This window comes from Bombus terrestris, chromosome 13 (genome assembly GCF_910591885.1).
Source record: "Bombus terrestris chromosome 13, iyBomTerr1.2, whole genome shotgun sequence".
In the NCBI taxonomy this organism is placed as follows: Eukaryota; Metazoa; Arthropoda; class Insecta; order Hymenoptera; family Apidae; genus Bombus; species Bombus terrestris.
In genome coordinates, this window is record NC_063281.1 from 12,481,785 (window position 1) to 12,504,057 (window position 22,273).

A 22,273-nucleotide genomic window follows, 5' to 3' on the forward strand; every position below is an offset into this window, starting at 1 on the left:
ACCTCTGAAACAAAAAACGAAAACTCTGAACGCGACACGTATAGCCATATATACCAATATCCCTCAAAGTTGGAATTGTATCGTTCGTTTTCATTTCTGTATCTACCTGTGCCATCGAATCTTTAAAAAAGTGTTTTTTCGAAATAGTCATGTCCGGTGTGAAGAACTAGCCTACAAAAAAAAAAAAAAAAAAAAAAAAAGAAAGGACAAAGAATCACCGCGTTACTAGAAATTACTCGTATATAAAATACTCGTGGAAAGAAGGAAATTGACAATAAAAAGGGTCGCGAAGTCTCAGCGAAAACATTCACGCTCGTTAACTCCATTATTCGAAAGAAGGGACACAAGTGGCCATCTCTTGTTCGCCCCGGAACCAGGAAGCGAAAGGGAGGAAGGAAACCTTTAGCACGCGTGTAAAAAGAACAATATTGACCCTCGTTTCGCGAACTTTCCTCAAATTAGGGAGCAGAAACGGAAACAGAAGAGAAACACAGGGTACAAAGAGGAGGCTTAGGGCACGAGCTACGAATAAAGAGACGAGTCACTCGTCTCTCTCTCTTAGTATCCGGAGTAAAAGAAAAGTCTCGATTTACTTTCATCCTCTCTATCGACTACTGTCGGAGCTGTTGCACGCGCGTTTTAGCGCTTCCCTCTCGAACGTTCCCGATTGTTTTTCCAATCTGCCTTACACCGAGTTTCATGCAGATTCGAAATCTTTCGTTTCGCTTTGTTTTTTCTTTCCTGCGCTTGTCTCTTCCCACGACTTTCTTTGCCCTTTCTTTCTCTTCTCGTGCTCAGCCTGCCGAAACCAGCAGCGACTTATTTTCTTAGCGTCTCGGACCGCTCCGTTCGATTGCTCCGCGTTCCGTTGTTGCGAGAATGTCTCGCGTTTCCAACCGACAGGATTTCAAGTTTGGGAAACTCGCAATTGGACCGCGAACGTTTCATTTCGGGAGCTGGATACGCTTCTGCAACAACGTTGCTGGAATCTTTTTTCTTCTTTTTAAGAAATAGCTGTCTGGCACGGAGAAAGTACGTTTAAAGAAGGGAAATGGTTGACGTAGAAGAAAAACGTAGAAGAATATTTTGTGGTTATTGTTATCTTGTCATGTTTGACTTACGATCGTTTTATATTTCTGACGGTAGATTTTCAATTTCTCTTCTGACCACTTAACCTTTTACGCCGGTGTCGTAACACGAACCATAACTTCATTCACGCCAGTACGACGACACAGTTAATTTGCATGACAACCGAAAGCGTGCAACTCCATTGCGAGTGCAATTTGCATCTCTACATGTCGTAATAACCGTTGGTGTGAAAATTATTATTCAGTTTTGTCTCTGTCGATAAAAGATGGGAAGGAATAGAACGTTACCTTTGAAGAAGTAAAACTTTCAAAGCGAAAGTTTCTCTGTAAGAATATATAGCAGCTTTGGTATACGTATCAAAAACTTCTTAGAGCGCAGAGGCTTGGAAAGAGTAGCACACGGCATACCATCGAACAAATTTCGAGATCGAACTTCCCTCTTCGACTTACTCGGCAACGAAACTACCTGTAAATTCGAAAATATCTCGATTCCTGGAATTCGCTCCGATATCGATACCAGCTAGAATCGAGAACATTGTGGTGTTTCGAAATGGAAGCTCTCGAAGGCGGCAAGTGTGTCTGTCCATTACAGCGTGGCTTTAACAAGGGTTGAAAATCCCTTGTTGAAAGTGGAAGGCGAATAAACAGGGACACGCGACCGAGATGTTATCCTGGGTGTGGCGGTGCAAAGTAACCTAGCGAGACATGGAAGGGACTGCGGCAATAAAAGGAATAGAAAAGAGCGAAATAGAATAAAAAGCTGGAAATACAAACTTTCGAAAATGTAATCTCACGCTTGCCGTTCTGGAAATTCACCGGTGAAAATCCTTTTCTTCGCGTGACTGGTTCACCAGCCAGGAACCGGTTGTCGGTGTTTACAAGGAAACGCGGTTAACAGGATCGATTCGATGCAGTTCCTAAAGTTGTGGCTCGCCAGGAGGTGTGTACACGGATCTATGCGAAACGGTGGAGAGAAATGCTGACAATTGTCGTGAAATACAGGCTTATGGAAATAGAGATTGTAGAACTGATTATTTTGTTGCCAGGGTGAGAAGCGACCTAATTTCATACATTTGGTTCACCGAAGATTCCAGGTAACTATACTCTTCGTCGAATTCCTAATCTCAGATATTTATTGAACGACAATGCAACAGAATTTGAAGTTTGAATTTTCGAAGCATCGAGTTTTCAAGCGTTGAAGATGATTTGATATTATTTCGATCGATAATACGATTTTGAAGTCGAGCAGTTTTGTAAATCTCGATATAAGATTTTGCGAGTAGGATAACAGGCTGATTAGAGTCTAATGCTCTGAAAATGAAATATGATATTTAATACGGCACGATAATACGTAGCACGGTCGTTTGAAATAGGTAATTTCGATTCTGTTGCTATAGGATATTAAATAAATGAATAGTTATGTGATTGAAAATTAACCTACGAGTAACTTTATCACATAATCGCGTACATTTCAATTTACACGCGATTAACTTCAAGCACAAAAACAGAGCAGTCAACGTTACCTCCATTACAAATAATTAATTCCTATCACTCCCATGTATTCCCCGTTACATACGCGTAAATTATTATAATCGTGCCGTTTACAATTAACTTAATAACAAAATGCGATAATAATATTCACATGCCGTTAATTTTAGGCTTAACCGATTAAATATCGCGCTATAAATTTATTGAAATTGTTGAGTGTTCAAATGTAAAGTGTTAGAAATGCACAGGAATCCGAAATTTTAAAAATTGTCTTCAAAAAATTCAGATTCCGCAGATTAAGATTCTTACAAACTCTCCTAGACTCGAAATCGCATAAACTCACGAAGATGTTTCAGTTTCTCGTAGAAAAACCCAAGGTTCTAAAAAAAGACAAGAATTCCCATCCAAGATTTTTCAAACTGTATACTTCGAAAAGATCAGTATTTCTTGAAACTAAGCCAATATCGACCACAAACTGTATCCAACGACGATAAACGTTTCGTCCTCGGCATCGCTGGCGCGTTTATTCGGTTCGTTTGGTCAAAATTCCATCGATAAAGCTCAATTTATGAAGAATCGGCCAAGTATCCAACGTATATATCCGCGAACACAATGGCAGCCGATCGAAGTGCAAACGATTGGTCTCCAACCGTGGGATTATTATATTGTCAACAATCGGACGGAACGATTTCTCGTCGCAAGCCACCTCGTTCCTTCGTCCACGGCTGCGACACCCCCATTTCCTGGTAAAATGGAGGGAACCGTTGTGTCTGGAGTAGCCACACGTGTCTGCCAGCGAGGGAAAAGTGTCTGTTAGAACGAACGAACGACTGCCAGAAACGTACGTGGCGAAGTGGTTCGTTCGGTTTTTAGTGGCCGTTACCATCGACGACACTTCACGCGTCTGAGAAAGAAAGAGAGGAAGGTTTTTTCCACGTGGACGGCTCGAGGAAAATCCTCGATCGATGTAACTGGATAGAAATTGTTTTCTTTTGACTGGCTGGAAATACGCCGTGGATAATGGTCCCTCGGTACGTGGCGTTTCTTGAGTTTTCTGAAGTTCGCGAAGTCTCTGGGTTTGCGATAGAAGAGGATATTGATGTGTGTTTGTGAAAGAAAGGGAGTAAGTGAATTTCCACTGTGTGTATGCATCTCGTGTGTTTTGGCCACCGTCAAAGGAATATAGTTGGAAAAGACTTTGTTTTGAGATAGAGTAAGAGTAATATATGTGTAATGAAGATTACAACTTAATATCGTGAGATGTTCTAAATTGCCTACTATAAATCTAATGGTAATACCACAGTCTGATGTAAACCAACATCGTTGATACGTCAGGAATTACCTGCCTTGCATCACGCACAAGTTCCATTATGATACATTTACTCGAAAATAGTTAACGTTGCCACTTAATCATCTTTTACTGAACCTTCGAAATCTAAATGTAACAATCTACTACTGAGATACGTGGTAGCAATATCAGTAATTCTACTCGAACGTACTGAGTATGGGGAGAACGTACGAGGTAAAGTGATATATTAATATACTTAAATTTGGCTAATTTCGGGTCGAACAAGAGTAAATATAGAATAAATGGTTTTCGCAAGATGCTTTATTTAGCAAAATAAATTTGAAAACGTATCACGTGCGTCCATTAGGCCAGTTCTTAACTAAATATATTTAAATTTTATTTTACATTCAAGATTTATTTTTGTACGTGCAACTTACTTACTTCATAACTTTTCAAACTCGATTTCCTCAGAAATTTTCCATTTATTTTTTCATCTACGATCACTCTCTACGCAACTGTACTATCAGCTATGTATCACCTACTACAAACGAATACAGCGTACAAATACTTTCTGTAGTCACTGTATACAATTGCACGCCGTATAGCGGTAGATTTTTTTCCATAAAAAAGCTTTTGCCAATTTCCTGCTCTTCGTCGTATTTCCATCTCCAAAGGAATTCGCTGTACATATTCTACCAGTAAAGCAACAACAATCACGCCTAGAGTTCCAGAAACATATTCAACCTGTCTTCGTTCAGCCGGTCATCCAGATACGTCGAGAAGACGCCCATTGCCTTTTCGCAAATCCTTGGAACCGCATCGAACGTGCACACGCATATAGTCGCGGCTCGAAGCGAGCTTTTTTGCGAAGCTTTTCGCTTCGAGGATCTTTCCTTTTCACCGCTCCTCTCAGACCTCACTTTCATCGTTCCGTCGTGTGTAACTATCTCGAATTCTGCGCTCGATCCCCCGATACGATATAGTCGGTCGACGACTACGACGACTTCAGACAATTTCTGAGATTGCGTGCACCGCGAAAGTTTTCCCGGCGAGCCGCAAACACGGCCGCTTATCGCGAACAATTCTGATTCGTGTCGCGATACGCGTCTCCCTGTCTCTCAGCAGGGCTGCGTAACCGCGGCAGAGAGTTTGAGAACAGAGAAAGGAAATGATTACTCTCCGCCGAAATTGCTCTTCAGACCAGTATCTCGCCGACGATTCTTTGGAAAGTAATCGATTTACAACACGGAAGAATATCGTCGCGATTGGAAAATTTGTACAGGAAAAGGGAATGTCATTAACGTTGCTAACATCTATTTTTTATTTGCAAAACGTTGGTCGTGATTCTCGTTCGCTTTACGGATATCTACTTTCTGTGATCCATTAATTAATATGTTGATGTTAGTTCAATAAGCAGATTAATCTTTCCATTAGAAGAGTCTACCCATTCTTGTCTTTCTTTTTTTCAGTAGAAGTTACGATCTACTAGATGTTTAATTATAATTCCTGATTTTAATAACCAGCGATTAACAAATCGAATAAGGTTCAATATCAAAACTACCAAAGCAACTTTTTTCAAAATTTTTGGTGTTAATTTTTGATGTTAAGATTATTTACGTGTAGGAGTTCACAAAGACAGTATCGACGTCAAATACGGAGGAACCATGAGTCGGATATAATGCTCGATTGAAGAGGATCTATTCCTCCTTGTTGTATAACGCGGAATCGTGTAAGCTCATTGTAACCATGTTCTCCTATGTCTCATAGACGGTTAAAGTAGGTCAGGCTGCTATTCTAATATTTCACATGCGAACGCTAAATCACGTATCGATTAGAGAGATCCGCTGAAGGCAGAACACGCTTTTCTATCGTCCCGTTCTAATTAAACGTCGCATGCTGTTATGTTCAACACGCGAAATACAATGTGTTCCATTTGCACGAATAACGATGAAATTCGTCGATAGTGCGTAATTTTTCTATTACGTACATTTGCTTGTGTAAAAAACGACGCGAAGAAGGAATGCAAGATAAAAGGACTACTGCGAATATTAAAGTTTATACGAAAGATCGAAATATTCGCGTGCAATGTCAAAATGAAAGCCAAATTGTCGTCATTCGTACGTGATCATTCAAACTAATTAAATTCCTCGGGGAAATGTCATGGATTTCAATAAAACAACCACATTTCGCAGCACAAAGGAATATACTATTATGATTAATTATGATATCCGTCCATTTTCACGATCGATCATTTTCGCGATATTTCGGTGATCGAAGAAATATTATATATTTAAATAAATATTCCAAATAGATATCCTAAAATCATAAAATCAATATTTTATCGATAAATAATATTTTGATAAACAAAACATTGTTTTTCACGAAACCTTCATTCTTCGTTTCATTGAAATCCTCTCGGAACTCGTCCGATGGTCTTGCAAGATACTTCAAGAGCGATCTGGATCCTGATCGCAAAATTATCGCACGATTGCGCCCGCGACACGCATCTGATACGCATTAAACTTGCAAAACCTTGTTAACACGACACTGTATTCGTAGGTGCATCAGGATTCGCGCGCATCCGCTCGTGGGACGCGAGTTGCGTCGTCGCCGAGAAATTCGTAATTCAGTCGTGTGATCACCGGGGCTTGTTTAATTGAAATACGCCAACAAAATTGCCCGTCTCTCGGGCACCCTATGAAGCGGAATTTAATCTCATTGCCGACGCGACTAGTCGCGTATTATCCGCGTAACGAGCCGCGGAATGAAACAATTTCGTTCCACCAAGGTGGAATCGCCTGGGGCTTACACGCCCTTCCGCTGGATTTCGTTTAGGTTTAGACGAGCCTGCGAGCATATTATCGTCTTCTATCGCCTCCGATATTCGATATTAATGGGTCGACGGAATAAGTCAGAAGTCTATTTATGATCAAATCAAATCGAATGACTTGGAACACTGATCGATCGACGATCGTATTAGGATGCAATTGAATGATTCCAAATGGAACTCGGAAACGAATTTCTATTTCTATTTAGGAACAAAGATCTATTTAGAAACCCCGTTGCTAGCTTATGTAGAAGATAGAAAATAATTACATAATAAAAACTTGAATCGGCGTGATTAGCTATTGAAAGCTTAAACGATGGTAATTATTTAATAATACTAAAATAGAGTAAAAAGTAAATATATAGATTAAAATAAATTAAATAATTGAATCAATTAAAGGTTAGAAGTAGAAAAAAAATCTAGCACTGAATAATTAATCGATTCGGAGAACAATTTAATTTCTGAGTCCAGTCGGAAAATTAACCTACTCCGTCAGCCACAAGTATTAAGATATCAATTCATTCCACTCATTGGAAAATTCTATCAAACTTTACCTTGTTTAATATCTTAATTATCTTAACGAAATAATATATTTATGATAAAGTACATAGAAATTAAAAGGGTGTATACTAAACGTTAGTAAATATTCTGATACCTTTCCGCTAATAATATGTAGAAGAATGTCGTAACACCGTTGTACCTTTCTCGCGCGAGGGAATCGTCTGAAGAACGTTTTCAAGCTTTGTTGTTGATTAATTAAATTCGTTAAGCTGAATTGGTATACTCTCAAACGCCTGTTGCCATAGTATAATCAAAAGTTTCACCGCAAACGAAATTTCCTTGGATGATTTACTTTGGTTAATGAAATCCCGGCCGGGTGATGTATTACTCAATTACTTCGAGTAAGTTAATTTATGGGTGTATCTCCTCCCACACGTTGCTTTACTACACCGCAAATATGTCTTTAGTAAATATTTCGTGGCGTTCACGGTTTTGTCGTCGTAAATCTTCTTCGATGCGAGACGTTCTATTAAGTCTTTCTAATCTGTCGTCAACCCTATCTCGCCCCTTCGCCAACCTCGAAAATACAAATTGCTGATTTTTGCGTTAATTAAGGTCGAAAGTTCGTAAGGAAGCAAGTTTCTCCATCAGCCAGATTTTAACTGAATTAATAAAAGTTTCAACGTGAGACGACTGATTAATCGAGTTTGTACTTCTTATCGTGTTCTACTGCGTAACCCTGTTTCGAGGATACTTTATCAATCCCTTGAAACTTGCTATTTTAACGACGCGTCACTGTTAAATCGCTTATCGAATTTGCAGAAAGTACGAAGTGAGAAATCATTGAAATTCACTCTAAAATTGGATTTCACCTTGTCGGTAAATTATCTTCCAATTAAATATAAAAACTTAAATAGTTGTTCAGGTCGATGAGATTTGCTCATTCGCGGCATTTAATTGAAACATCGGGAATAATTTTTTAATTGTCAGTACAATCTCCTTTCCGAACGATATTTTATTCGTATTGCATCGCGAGTAAAGAAAAATTTGTTAAACGATCTAATTTTCAAAGAGATACTTATCATTCACTTTCTCCGATTTAATTAAGATTATTCATTGCATTATTCTATCTTACACGTAGCGAGAGAACGCGAACAATTGCGTGATCGAACGTCTCGTTAAGGTTTCCCACGTTAAATGAAGACAGGGTAACGAAAGGCCGATAATTGTAGAGGGAATCGATTACTAAATAACACAGGAAAACGGGAAGTTGAACCGAACAAAATACCCAGTTCTTTCTCGGAATCGTGTTTTATTCTTTGCTAGACTATTTTATTTGCCAAACATGTTTCCTATTCCATTACCGGCGCCTTCGCTTCCTCCTTAAGATGTCTGACCTAATACGTTCCTATTTCACTGCACGCAGAGAAATCGATATTTCACACTAGCCTCACCGAATAATGATTGTGGAATTAATATTTCGTCTGAATAATCCGGATCCATTTATAACAAAGATTCACGTTTAAACTATATTTCAGATGGAACCTAAATCTTCCGAATATCCCACTAATTAATTGTTATTTTATGTTTCAGGTGAAACTATGCGGTGATATCCGAAGGAATCCAACCAGAGAACATACATATCAACTCATATCGTCTCTATCGAACGACCACAAACATCGACCAAACTAACAAAGCATATCAAAGCAAGATGGAGGCTCAGCGATGATTCTGCCTCGTTCAAGGCATATCACATGTCGATGGAGCGTGATCGACGAAACTCTTCATCATATTCTGTTTTAATTAAACTTTCCTATAAACATTACACCGAGTTAACGAACAATTAAACCGACCTGTCAGAAGAAACCACCCCTGCTCTTCGTAACCAAGAAAACTTGAGAGAAGACAAGATAGAACAGAGTGAGAGAATGTTGCTGAGGTAACGCGACCTCTCGAGCCGGCTGAACAGCGATCTTTAATCGAACCGTGCTCGAACAACGAAGGTATAGCAGGCGAAGAAGAGTTGTGGATACTAAACAAGCCCAGGTCCATAGACTGAGAGTCAAGCATGGGTTTCCCCAGGAGGAGATCACTGTGGTTGAAAGTGGCCATTCTAGCCACGGCGGTCTGGGTCACCGTGTGCTTCCTCCTGTACACGGAGGACCGTGCCAACGCAGCTGTACAAGGCTTGGCACCGTCTGGCGTCGCGGCGCCTCAAATGGCTAATGGTTTCGTACCGGCAGCAGCGGCTCTCAGGAAAGAGACGCCGTTCAACGCGCAGCCCAAGGCAAAGATTCAAGCTGGCCCGGAGCAAGGTAATTAATCGCTTGTTTATGCAAAGATGGGGTGAAAAAGAGATTTATTTTTTATTTTGAGATAAAAAGAGAAATTCGGTGCGCGTGATCAGGGAAAAATAAAGAGTTTAATGGAGTGGAACGGAGGTCAGGGTTTGGTTTAGAAGAGGAATGTTTGGCGAGGAATTTCAAACCTTCAGATTCCTGTTGAGTGTTATAACGCCATATACGGAAGATTCCGTCTGGCCAGGTTTACGCCACGATCGACTCAATCGCTATTTTTCAGAAATGGAATTTTAACGTTACGAATGTTAGTGCCGCCCACTCAGAGCAATTTAACACGAGCAATTTAATGGAGTTGGAATAACGTGTGTTCTTAACTTCTCTTCTACGTGTCTCAAACTACGTGTTTCCGCGACACGATTCGCGCCCTCTCGAACATTCCACAGGGGTGTGTGTTCCATCACCTCGACGCACATCCCCTGGTAGCACTACACCTCGGTCGCCTTCCAAGACTACAATGCGCAATGGAAAGGAAGATACAAGGTATTAAGAATACTGAAATAGCGCATTTTTGGCTGAATCTCAATCGTACCTCGGAGAATCTCAGTCATATCTCGGAGAATTCCGATCGTACCTCAGTAGAAATCCAGTCATACCTCGGAAGAGTCCAGTTAAATCGCTATCTCTCTGTCAATCTCTTCACGCGTCGCGAAACCGTTTAAGTATCGTCATACTCGTCATAAGATAACGTCATACACATACCACTAGTGCGTAAATATCTATCGGTTCTATCTCCTTTAATTGCGTATCACGATGATGAACAAAATTGGCTATAATTCTTGACCGAACGCGCACCCTTTCGCTCGATTCTATAGTTCCTTCGCCAATTCTTCGTTTTCAATGTCTGATATCGTTTATTCCTCTGCTACTACGAATCTTCTCTTCATCTTCGTAGAGGCTTGGCAATGCATAGCGTCCAGACTGGTACACGCATAATTCCTGTTCCTGTCGTTTCTCAAACCTTCTCTTCACAGTTTCGCTTCTTCTTTCCCGCCTTTCTTCTTTCATATATTCTTCTGTCTTATATTTAAACATACTTAGTTTCTTCCTAGACACCTCCTGTCTTCTATCGAATCTTCCATCCACCGTCATCCGTACCAAACTCCATCTGGCTAGTATTACCTCCTTGCGTCGTGAAATTATCGTCGCAAATATAACTCGAGGATAAAAAGAGCTGTATCTTTTCTGGGTCCCTTGGCGGCATTCAGTCGGAACAAAGAACGGCCGACGTACAAAAGGTTGCAACCGGAATTTCGAAAGAGAGCCGAAGGAAAAGATGGGAGGGAGGTTGATGCACGAGGGTAGTTTCACTGCGGCGAAGTTCGTAGCGGCCTGCACGCCGCTCTAAAGCAATTTGTCGTGCTCTTTATTGCCGCATCGCGCACACCGGGGCCTGGCTCGCTCGGCCAGGATGAAATTATTTCCAGGACGAGGGCAAGGCGGCGCGAGGAGAAACTGGGTGAACTCTCGAGCCCCGTACTGCCGCCATTTTACCGATGCCCTGGCTGCCAATATGACGCAGAAAAATAAAAGTCGAGTTTGTGCCGGAAAGCTCTTAGGGAAAGAGACAGCCACGGACTCGAGATACGTTCTGAAAATTCAATTCACACCGTCTTCCGTTTCTTACCCTCGTTTCTGCATCGACCACCCCCTTTGCTCTCGTTTTTGTATTTCCTTTCTTTGCCGTGTGTCGTTACTCGCGCGAACTGGAAATTGCGCTTGGGCGATGATTTCGTTTCGGAATCGATGGGTGAACGAGACGCGAACGAGCCAAACTAGTACTGGGATAAGTATCAACCGCATTTTTTTTCTTGTTCGAGGAATAAATTTGTTTATATGTTTAAGATTGTTAAGGGTTGTTTCATTGTATCGTAGTTTTATTGGTTGTGTTTTTGATACATCGATTGTCTGATTATTTTCATTGTCATGGACCGTCTCCTTGAAGATATCAATGAATCGAGTAATTGTATATCATCGTATTATATTAAATAACAGATATGTTGCGATACGTGTGATTTTCTAGCGTAAAATTTGGATTTCAATGTGCAGGGAAAGTTTAAGTAATTTCTCTCATTAATTGACTAGCGACACTTTCCCCACATCGGGGTAGAAATTTCATGCCGAGAACGCTGTCTGAAATGGACGAATTAATTTATCTTGTTAATGAGCTACAGACAAGTTTCGGAATTATTACTACTCGCAGAGTTATTAGTCTCATTTAGAACATGAATCTGCAAGAGCTGGTATTACAATTTCACACGAAAGCCACGCAGAACAAATCGGTATTAATTTCAAAATTTGTAAGATGAAACTTTCTCTTCTACGCTTATGGGAGCTAAAAGGAAGTACGTCGTAGAAATTTTTAAAAAATTGTTAAAAGTACAAACTTTTATTTTGAACCTGCAGTTCGTTCTCATCTCGCTAACGGGAAAAAATTATTTGTTGAATTATTATTTTACCGTGTTTTCTTTGTTTTTCAGGCGGCGGTGTGCTCGTTGCTCCCCGGGAACAAGATCCGAGCGCGCCTGGAGAGATGGGAAGACCCGTAATTTTGCCAACGAATTTGACTGCCGAAACTAAAAAACTCGTCGACGACGGGTGGCTAAACAACGCGTTCAATCAGTACGTTAGCGACCTGATTTCCGTTCATAGAACACTGCCTGACCCCCGGGATCCATGGTGAGTCGAACCATTCTGCATGTTAATTTTCTTCCAACCTTCGCAATATTTTTTGTTACATGTATTTCATACGTTTGTTAAAATATAAAAAATATTGGAAATTACAGAAAGAAGCGATACCGTGTTTTAGTATATATCCGAGGATCGTAGTACAATATATTTTACTATCGTCGAGTGAAATTTATTCAGATTGAATTTTTTATAGTGATTTTTAATACTGCATGTCTTCGTGATATAGAGCAGAATACAGGAAAAAGTTATTCTGTAAATTTCGTAGATTTATAGGAATAATATTTTGTAATGGCTCATAAAGTTTGCGACGGTGTACATCCAATAAATACATCGACGATAACATTTTATTGAAATTAGTCACATCACATGTTAATAGACTGGTAGGGAGATGTGTATTAACCAAAGAGGATCTCTTTTATGTTTCTTCGTAAGGGTATGAAAAAGATTTAGGATATTAATTTGTATTTGAGAAACAAAGGCTGTTTGAAGATTTAGTTATATTTTGGTTAGGTAAGGTTTAGCGTTTTTAATTCCGGAACGAAACGTCCTTGTGACATCTTAGTGAAGATCTTTCGAAGTCTTCGCTTCTTACGCTTTCGCTTCTTGAAAGAATTTTCTTTATAGAAAGAATCTCTTCTCATTTAAGAATTCCGTCTCTTGACAATAACAAACAATAACAGAATTGATCGGCTTAAAAGATAATATCGGAGATGCTATAAATATCGAGCTCTAAGACTCCATGTGATCACGGAAATACGTTCATAATTGCCGCAAACAATATAATTTTCACATACTATTAATTTCACCGCGTGGAATTATTTTTCCATTTTTTAATTCACTAACAACAAGCGTATAATCGGTTGACAGTGAGGACAGTGGGAAGATGCAGTAAGATATAAATTCCGAAATTAAATAACAAATTACATCCGATAGAACCTCGAGGAAAATAATCCGATAATAGAATTAACTTCAACGACGTATTATTGTTGAATTCTTGGCGGACAAGTCGAGCCAACAGAGTTTTCGTTTCCTTAATATTTCAACGGATCTTAAAATTACAGTCGTATCCCAAAGGAGCGCGGTGCCAGTCGAGGGAATCTCGGAAAACACGAGATAATTTAGCGCGGACGAACGCAACGGGATTAAAGTTGTTCCTTCGTTATTATTTAATTAAATTAGCCAGCAATACGTTTTAGTTCGAGCTATGTCAGACATCGTATTTTACCACTGCGCAAAGTTTTCTCCTACGCGACGGTCCAAATGAAATACGAAAAGAATTCTCCAAGGTTTTTCGGGGGTTGAATAACGTAATAAAAGGAAAGTACATGTACGTCGCGCCTTATTCGCGTTCCGAGGAAAAGATGGTAGCCTTCTTCTGCCCATTTGTATGTTTCGAGACGTCCTCGTAACGAGACGTTATTGCAACTTCTTGTTAACAAATTGCGAGAATTACTTATTCGTTGGCGCGTGGAAAGCATTTTCAGAGACGCAGCTGAACGAACGACATAGATTGCAAGTTTAAGTGAATCGTAATTGTAAATTGCTGACTAATTTGTCGCATAGAAGCACGTAATGAGACGATAACCGAGACGAATGATTATTTGGAGATTCAATTGAACGCGATCCTAAGCGAAATTTATTTTATTAGATGCTAAATTAATTTGTGAGACGAATCGCGCGGTTTAAAAACAGCCGACTTTTTATTTCCAAAATTAATATAAGACGCGTAAAAATCACTTATCTCCGCCTCTTCGATATGAAAAAGCCACTATAAAATACAATCTGATAGATAATAATCTAACACAAGAGCTATTAAATTACTCGAAAGACATCTTAGAAATTAAAAGAGAGAGAAATCCGAGAAAAGGAAATAAAAGATAGGGAAGGAAGGTTTAGACGCGTATCTATAGCGAAACAGTTCCCTTTCCATAATATCGAGGCGTCAATCGGCGAACAGGAAACGTCCTCGTGGCACGTGAGATCCGTACATCACAGTCGGAAAGGTATAGAATCCTCTATATCGAGATTTGACGAAACATCAAAAAGCACCGGGCGATTTATCGCTTTCGAAGTGGATTCCACGAAGCGTCGTGTGGGATCGTTCTTCATAATTCCGCCATAAATCTCGTAACTCGACCGGACGATTTATTTTGCAAAGCAGGGAGCCTACTGGGTACGTAGGTTTATCTGCGCGACGATCAGAACCGGTGGGGTCCCCTACCGAAATATGTTCCGCGGCGATCGTAAATTCTCGGTAAAAGTTGGGTGGCTCGTGGCGGTGCTCGCAGGCAGCGGCGAATTAACTCCATGAATATTAATTACAATTTACATGATATTAACCGACATTATCAGGACACGTGGGCGAAGTTCGCGAACGACCATTGGCGCAGGACACCGCTGCCTCGAACTAAGCCAAACGGTTTCAAAGAGAAGTAACGAAGAGGGTACGCTGCTGTCAGCGAACAGGTGGCCCTGATTTGCAGCCCGTTGCATACCGTTAAGCCAATCGACGGTCGCGCTAATGTTCCACCTCGATTAGCGAATCGATGAAATTTTGACGAAGCCAAGTTTTTTGGTTGGAGACCGTGAAGTGCTAGAACGTGGTTTTTGGAGTGTAATATGGGATGGGAAGTTGGAAGCGTGCGGTGAAACGAGGGTAGATACGGTGTTCTGTGTTTTATGAGACTGAGCGTTCGCGTGGGTTAGGGTACATAATGTAGCAAGGGATTTTCACAGCAACATTTTGCTTATTCTCTTTTTGGGTTAGGTCATGAAGGAAACGCGTTTTATTTTTAAACGAAGGTTTTCACGGTTTAAATGTTTCAATGTTGCTGAATGAAAAAATTGAAAATTTGAGAATTCAGGGATTTTAAGATTCGAGTGACTGAAAATTAATAAATTTAGAGATTTGCGAGTCGGAAGATCAAAAAATTTGGAAGCGTAATAATTTAAAGATTTGCATGCTCTCCCTTATCACTCGTCGATACTTTCTACCTAGCGAAATGTATTCAACCTCGACCTCGATTAATGAACAAATTCACCTGAAAAGGTCCCGTTTCCGCGACCGCACGATTCGTGAATATTCAATCAGCTAGCTACCGACATATTCATTAAGTCACAGGAAGAGAAAGTTTATCTGTAACAGATCGTTTAATTGATTTCACGGCTCGGCTAAGGTTCAAAGACGAATCCCCGCTTCGTCACCGGGACACGGGTTTATCGCTGCTCCTCCAGCAACTCCCTCAATTATGCAAAACAAACTCGAAAGGGTCTTTTCGTAAATAAAACGTACGAGTGTTCGGAAAAGGAGCGGTGACGAAGCCTTAAAAATCGATACGAGTGACTTTCCATCGTGGAATAGTCAGTTCCCTGAGGAATCTTCGAATATTTGAAGAAAAATGAAAAGGTGGAGAAATTTTTTTATTGGTGAGCTCGCGTCTACGATTTGCAGTTACTCGCATAACCGATCGAGCATCATTAACAGCAAAATAGCTTTTTACAAATTAGACCAAGCGACTTGAGTTTCTTTCTGAGAAGTTAGAAGGATTAGTTTACTAGATAACGCAAGAAACCTTTTTAAAACATTTTTACTCATCATTTTACAACTTGTAAATTGTCAAAAAAACTCAGCCGTTTGTTTCAATTTCAAAAAAGATACTCTGTTTTAAAGAGTGTTTGATCACTTATGTAGACAACCGTACATATCCGTGGCGACATTAAATTAAATTAAAAATTAATAAAGCGGAATCGGTATGGTAATCGGAATAATACCTCGTTTCCATACTGTAACAAACAAATTCAATAAATTGAATAATATAATTACATTCATAATTAACGCAATAGTCAATTATGAAAGAAACGCCACATCGGAAATTAAAAATTTAAATCCAATAAACATTTCCACTGTGTAGGGACTTCGTTTATATAAATACAGAATGCAAGCATTCTTCGAACCAGTTACCGCAAAAACAAGCGAAGGAATTCACGCAGAAACGAACAACGGACAAAAAATCGAAACCGACATACCATAGTTAATTACGTGATATCTATACAAACTCGTTTCATGGCCGCGACTGTTTTGAATTTCAATATACGTTTCGACGTAGCGTGGAATAAACGCGAGTTCGTCTAGAAAATTGCGAATTTCCCTACCACTCGTTCCATCTTCTCGCGTCGTTCTTTCGTTCTGTATCTCTCGCTCTCTCTTTTCTCTTTCCTCTTTTTTTTTTTTTTTTAATTTCAATTACATCGTGCCAAGCGAACAGCGGTTGCCGCAGTACAGTAGAAATATGCGAGGTGGCCAGAAAGAAACATGGAATTTTCTGCTGAAAAAGACCAAGCCGCGAATCGTCACGAGAGGATGAGTTCAAATGAAATTACGATTTATTTCTTCTTATTTTCTTAACTCCTCTTTCTTTCCTCGGCCAATTAATATCGTTCGATCGACGCATAGAAAACGTAGATGTTCGTTGGTATTATTCGATTACAATAGAGTACAAGGCGCGAAACTTTCATTGAAATTGCACCGTGAAATAATTGACTCGAAGTCGTGCTTAATTTAATCAGACACTTTCTCGAGATCTTCTACTAATTAATGCAATCATAATTGATAGGAGATAAGCGAAGTTTTTGCGAAGTGGGCGCTTTTACAAGATTAACTTATTCTTTCAATGTCTAATAATGAAGAATTGAAATCTGTTTCGCGTTTCGCGTAGATAGGGGCATCGTGTCATTTTGCTTGTTTCAATTATACACCATCGTACGATTCTACGTCTTTGTCGTATTAGATTCCTCAAATTTTTCGAGGCGTAAAGAGAGAAGGAAGGTTTAGATATTGCAACTGTAAAAGTAAAATTTTCATTTTATCTGTCTATCGTAAAACTCGAAGCTTTCAAACTTTTTCTGAATTTTTCCCTCGAAAGCTTAAACCTTCTTCAATCTTCAAATAGCCTTGCATCAGCATAAAAGTGTAATATTCAGTACCTTTACGTTATAATCAAAGTTACGATTATATTCATCGTTTACGCGATGCGACAACCGAAAGCAATCTTCTTCACTCGAGTTTCATAACGTTTACCACTCTCGGAATTGTTTATTACTACAGCCATGTGATAGGATCGCGTAGAGCTTGCCATCCAGGCTTTCTCTCTTGAATGACAAGTTGCTCGTCCCATTACCAACATCTTTCTCTTTCTCTCTGCCTTCTTCTTTCTTTCTAAGGTCGACTCGCGTCTCCTTACCTTGCGACGTTGCAACGAGAAAAGAAAATTGGCAATGATACACGCGGATTTAGCCAGAGAGGGACAGAAAGGGAAGAAAGAGATGGCTGACTCGGTTAACGAGAAGTTATGAACACGACTCGTCCAGCAGTAATTTCGCCATTGCTAAGAACAGTTTTTATTGTTCGTACCGTAATTCTCGAGTCTGTTACGCGAGGACCTATGTACTTCGTGTTCCACCGTTGCAAGTTATCGTTGCGAAGCGGTTGTTAGCGTTGTTTAATGCAGGCAGATGATCCTTCTTTTACTCTCCATTTTGCGACATTAGGCCAATAATTCCGTCAAGACTCCGGCTTTATGCGCAATTTTCTGCTACCCTGTTCGAGAGTCGCTTTCATTGCGGTTGTAAAAGTTTAAATGGATGAAAATGGAACCGAATTCGAGAGAAAAATGTAATATTCTTTACGTTTCGTGAATATAAAAAAAAAATATTAAGAATATCAATTATGCGGATTAATGTATTCACGTAACAACTCAACCAACATTGTTCGTTTCTCGCGAAAAATTTTACTGTAATACAAACATCTTAATCTAAATTGTTCTCAGCTAGGGGAGAGTCTGTTCATTCGACGCATGCCCAGTGTTTAGAACCTTGAAAGCCTTTGCGGCCTCTCTCTCTCTCTCGATTATTTTATTTTCCAGGAGTAACTTCAAAGTAGCATTCATGTGGCTTCTGACCATTTCCCTTCTTTCTGCTTTGAAATTTTAGATATTTTCCTGCGGAAAAGCTAAGAGAAAAATTAGCTGAACCTCCCTTAATTTAATTGCAGTTGTCAATATATTGAACTCAAAGATAAAAACAATCTGATCTGTAATGATGGACGACTTTTGTTAGTCGGTACTGGGCGACAAACACGTGGAAACGTTTTGGATTACAATATATACAATAATATACGAAGGAAGTTGCAAAACTGGATTTTTAATGACGCTTAATAGACTAGAATACACAATAGAGAAAGATCATTTCCTTATCCGAAAAACAAAATCTAGAAAAGAACTTTTTTCGTTCGAAATATCAATGTGTACGTTTTGAACAGAACAGCGTACGTGTCAGAACAGCGAAAACAATGGAATAAATAGCACGGTTTCGAAATATGTTACACAGAATTGTTATGTTTGTTTGTTTATTTAAATAAAATGCTAATATCTGGTTAAAAAAAGCAACAACAAATTTTGGTTCGCATTGTGTTCCAGTTGCTACTGTACAATTGTCCTCTGTATGTATTTCTCCTTTTTTCCTTCAATGTATTATTCTACTCTTGCTAACTGCATATTCATTAGAAAAGAAAGTACACGAAAAGAAAAAAACAAACGAGCTGCATTGTATAGCAGAAAACGCAGCGAACGATAATATGTTTCAAAGTTACACGTGTTTTTCAACGGTTGGATCAGCTCTGACGTCGCTGTTTTCATTCGAGAGCATGTACGATCGTACGCAAACTAAATAAACTGTACGTCGGCCGCTTGGTAATTGAAAAATATCGGCGTCTCGACGTTTCGCGGGCCGGAAATCGGCCGGTTGCTGCAGGCCGCCAGCTCTGCCGCATACTTTTTCATTACGCTTTTTCCACCTATCCCCTGGTATACGTCTCGCCGGGACTAAATTACGTGCACGGCCGGTTGCTCGTTGCCGAGAACAAAAGGAGGATCTCACAAATGGTAGGAGATGGCCGCTGCCGGACTGGAGAAACCCAGAAATAAATAATTGAGTAGGTTATTTAAGAGCGACCCGTGAGGAGGTGAGTTTTTCTTGACTCTACAAGGTGGAAGACCGAGTGTCCTCGAGGCTCCTCGATCTTCGGACGTGGAACTCTTTCTTCCTCGTTTTCTCCAAATTATTTTTCTTCTTTCCTCTTTCGATGAAAACATTTGAATGTAAACGTGTGTAGTAAGGATATATACTAATGTAGTAATGTCATAATATCGTGCAAAGGTCTTATGAAAATTCCAAAGAATTTAGAAAAGAAAAAATTTCAAATTTCAAAAAAGAAAAAAATTCCAAAGAAATTAGAAAACATACGTCTAACTCTAAAACATATAAAAAACTTATGTACATGTGTTACAAATCTAATTTAGAGGAAGACTTTTTATATCGTAAAGTTAATTGAATCGGGGTACTCTTGTTTTTTGTGTAGGTAATGGGATGGCAATCGATCTCGTTGAGCGTAGTTGGGGATCAATTTTCATGACGTTCTAAATTTTACTTTCGATATCTTGCAGACACACAGTGCCTTTATTTGTGTATTTTTGTAGAAATCTTTTGAAACATAGTAATAGATAAAGAAGAATGTTATAACATGTAAAAGGAACTATACATCTCTCTTCTATTCTATTCTCCAGCATCTTCGCTAATTTATTTCCGCTTTATTATCCTTTGATCGCGAATAATAAGCGATGTAAATGAAGCCGAAGATTAGCAACGTTGAATTCGTTACTTTGAGGTCATCGTTTGCGTTCGTTCTGCACGCGCGAGTTATTGCATTTTAAAAAGGCACGCTTTTGGTAAAGATAGCTGGAGCAAAATGCTGAAATGTACATATATTGCCGAGATAATGAGTTACTCGGAAAATAGAAAAGCAATTTTAGCCGGTCGAAGAGAAACCAGTCACGACCGGAAGAAATAAGTGGGCGAGGAGACCAAATCGCTCTCGTATGCAAAACGATAGATCGAAGCCCGTTTCCCTGACCGGCTGTCATTTAATATATCGCTGACTCTGACCGTGTCGGGTCTCCTTTCTGAATCGAGTTCCTTTGCCAGAACTCTATCAAAGGAAATGTTTTCCGGTTGGATTTGCTTTCACAAACTTTTTTACTTCTTAAGCATTCGTTAAGCGTTATAATAAAATGAAGCGTGTAGATTAACGTGCTAACGTGATTAACGCTCAATATACGTATAACGAGCAGGAATGATTGATTTCTGAAGATTTTCATTGTTCAGATATTTTGACTTAATTCGAAAGTAGAAGACAGAAATTAGGGAAGAATAAGTTCTAATAATTTGTTTATTTCGGCTGCTTAGAATCGAAGTTTTAGTAATATCGAACGATTAGGTAATGTTAATTTAGCAGAACGATACGTAAAAGAAAGTGAGAAGTCAGTGATGTTTTAAACGAGATTTTTGGAATCGAAGCTATTCGAAATCAACAACTTTGCTTGTAAAAATTGCAGGCACGTAACTTCAAGTTTGAAATTTATCGAATAAATTCAATTTTACTTTTCTTTAGAGATTTTGTTCAAATTTCTTTGAGTTTTACGATTAATTAAATAGCTTTACGATTAATTCCAAAACAGTTTCATTTATCAAAGCGTTCGATTTAACGAACGATTGTACATTATCGTGGAGACGTTGACAGGTATCCCAGAATCTTGTCAGATTTTTCAAATGCGGAACAACGTCTTAGAGTCTAGAATAAGGCATTCAACAGAACGGCAACTGGGCAAAACGAAATCAAAGTTTACGATGTAGCGTAGAATGCCTCGAACGAGACAGGACTACGTGGAATATCAGTCCGAAAGATATTATCTTTGGAATGCGGGGTACAATATTCGAACGAGCGAGCAAGCACGGCAAAGATGAAACCCATCCGTTTGAACGTTGAACGAAAATTCAAACAGGGTGGCTCTAAATAAAGCAAAAGCCGAAACGCACAAACGGCGCGGAATTATTTGCGAGGAGCAATCGCGACTCTCAGTTCTCAATCGAGACACAGCGTGGCAAACTCAAACACACAGTTATATCGAATGTAGTGTACTTTTGTTGAACATCGATTCGCGAAGCTCGAATTTTCATTGCGCGAAATGACAGCCGTAATTTAATTCTTGGACGAATCGAAAACTGTACAAATAAACAATAAATCTTAATCTGCGTTCTGCGAGTTCATTCGGTTTTGGTATTGATATTATCAGAGTTTATGGAGATGTCGAGTTTCTGTGAAATTTTGAAAATGACGCAGAAATAAAGCGTGGAAAGTAAATTTTTGACAGGAGGAAAGTATGAGGAAATTTTGAAAAATTCTTGATGAAAGTTTGAGAGCATGTTGGTGACGATAGGAGCGAAGTTTGAAAAGAGTTTGGAAATATGTGGACAAGTTCGGTAAAGGAGTAAGCAAAATTTGTGAGACCTTTGTAACAGTTTCGAAGTATTATAGGTAGGTGATAGAAAAAAGATCTAGGAACTGTAGAAAAGTTTGTTAGAATATTAGGATTTGGAAAAAGTCTACGAGAAAGAGGAGTTTAAAGACAGAGGAATTTTAGAAAAGTTCCCAAAGTTTGCATAACTTCAAAAATAGTTGCAGGAAGCTTCGAAAGAGATTCGAAATTCACTTGAACTGAAAAAATTATTTTCATGTTCTGAATAAATTATACTCGTTAAACAATTCTACGTATATGTAATTTAATCAACAGTAGATGTCGATTGATAAACACGATCGGAAGCAAATTTATTCATTATCGTACGTATTATTTAATAATTCATTATAGCCTCAGTTTTATCTCCGTTTTGTAGTTTATTTTATAAAATTAATTTAATAAGCTGTCTTCGTAAATTCCATATGGTCCGCCGTAATTGGACGGAGGACGATCTTGCATCAGTTTAAATTGCTGGAATTGGTGTGTTTCAATCCTTCGGTTTATGCAGAAATATAACGTAATGAATCTCGTCAAGAACGCGTTTATCAATACCTTTCATTTACATTTGCTGTTTAATAAAATTAAATTTGCGATCATGTTTTAAATTACTTATCTTACTCGAGTAT

At 39.1% G+C, this 22,273-nt stretch overlaps 1 protein-coding gene across 5 annotated transcripts in view; it reads left to right on the forward strand.

The window, feature by feature from the left end:
- LOC100649855 (putative polypeptide N-acetylgalactosaminyltransferase 9) overlaps positions 1 to 22,273 on the forward strand; it is a 294,772-nt gene that overhangs the window by 196,805 nt on the left and 75,694 nt on the right. For all 5 annotated transcript variants that reach the window (XM_012315496.3, XM_012315495.3, XM_003400100.4 and 2 more), the window contains 2 exons: positions 8,786 to 9,507; positions 12,030 to 12,228. In XM_012315496.3, coding sequence (XP_012170886.1) covers positions 9,261 to 9,507; positions 12,030 to 12,228 — 446 coding nt within the window. In that variant the 5' untranslated portion in view covers positions 8,786 to 9,260. The remainder of the gene's footprint in view (positions 1 to 8,785; positions 9,508 to 12,029; positions 12,229 to 22,273) is intronic.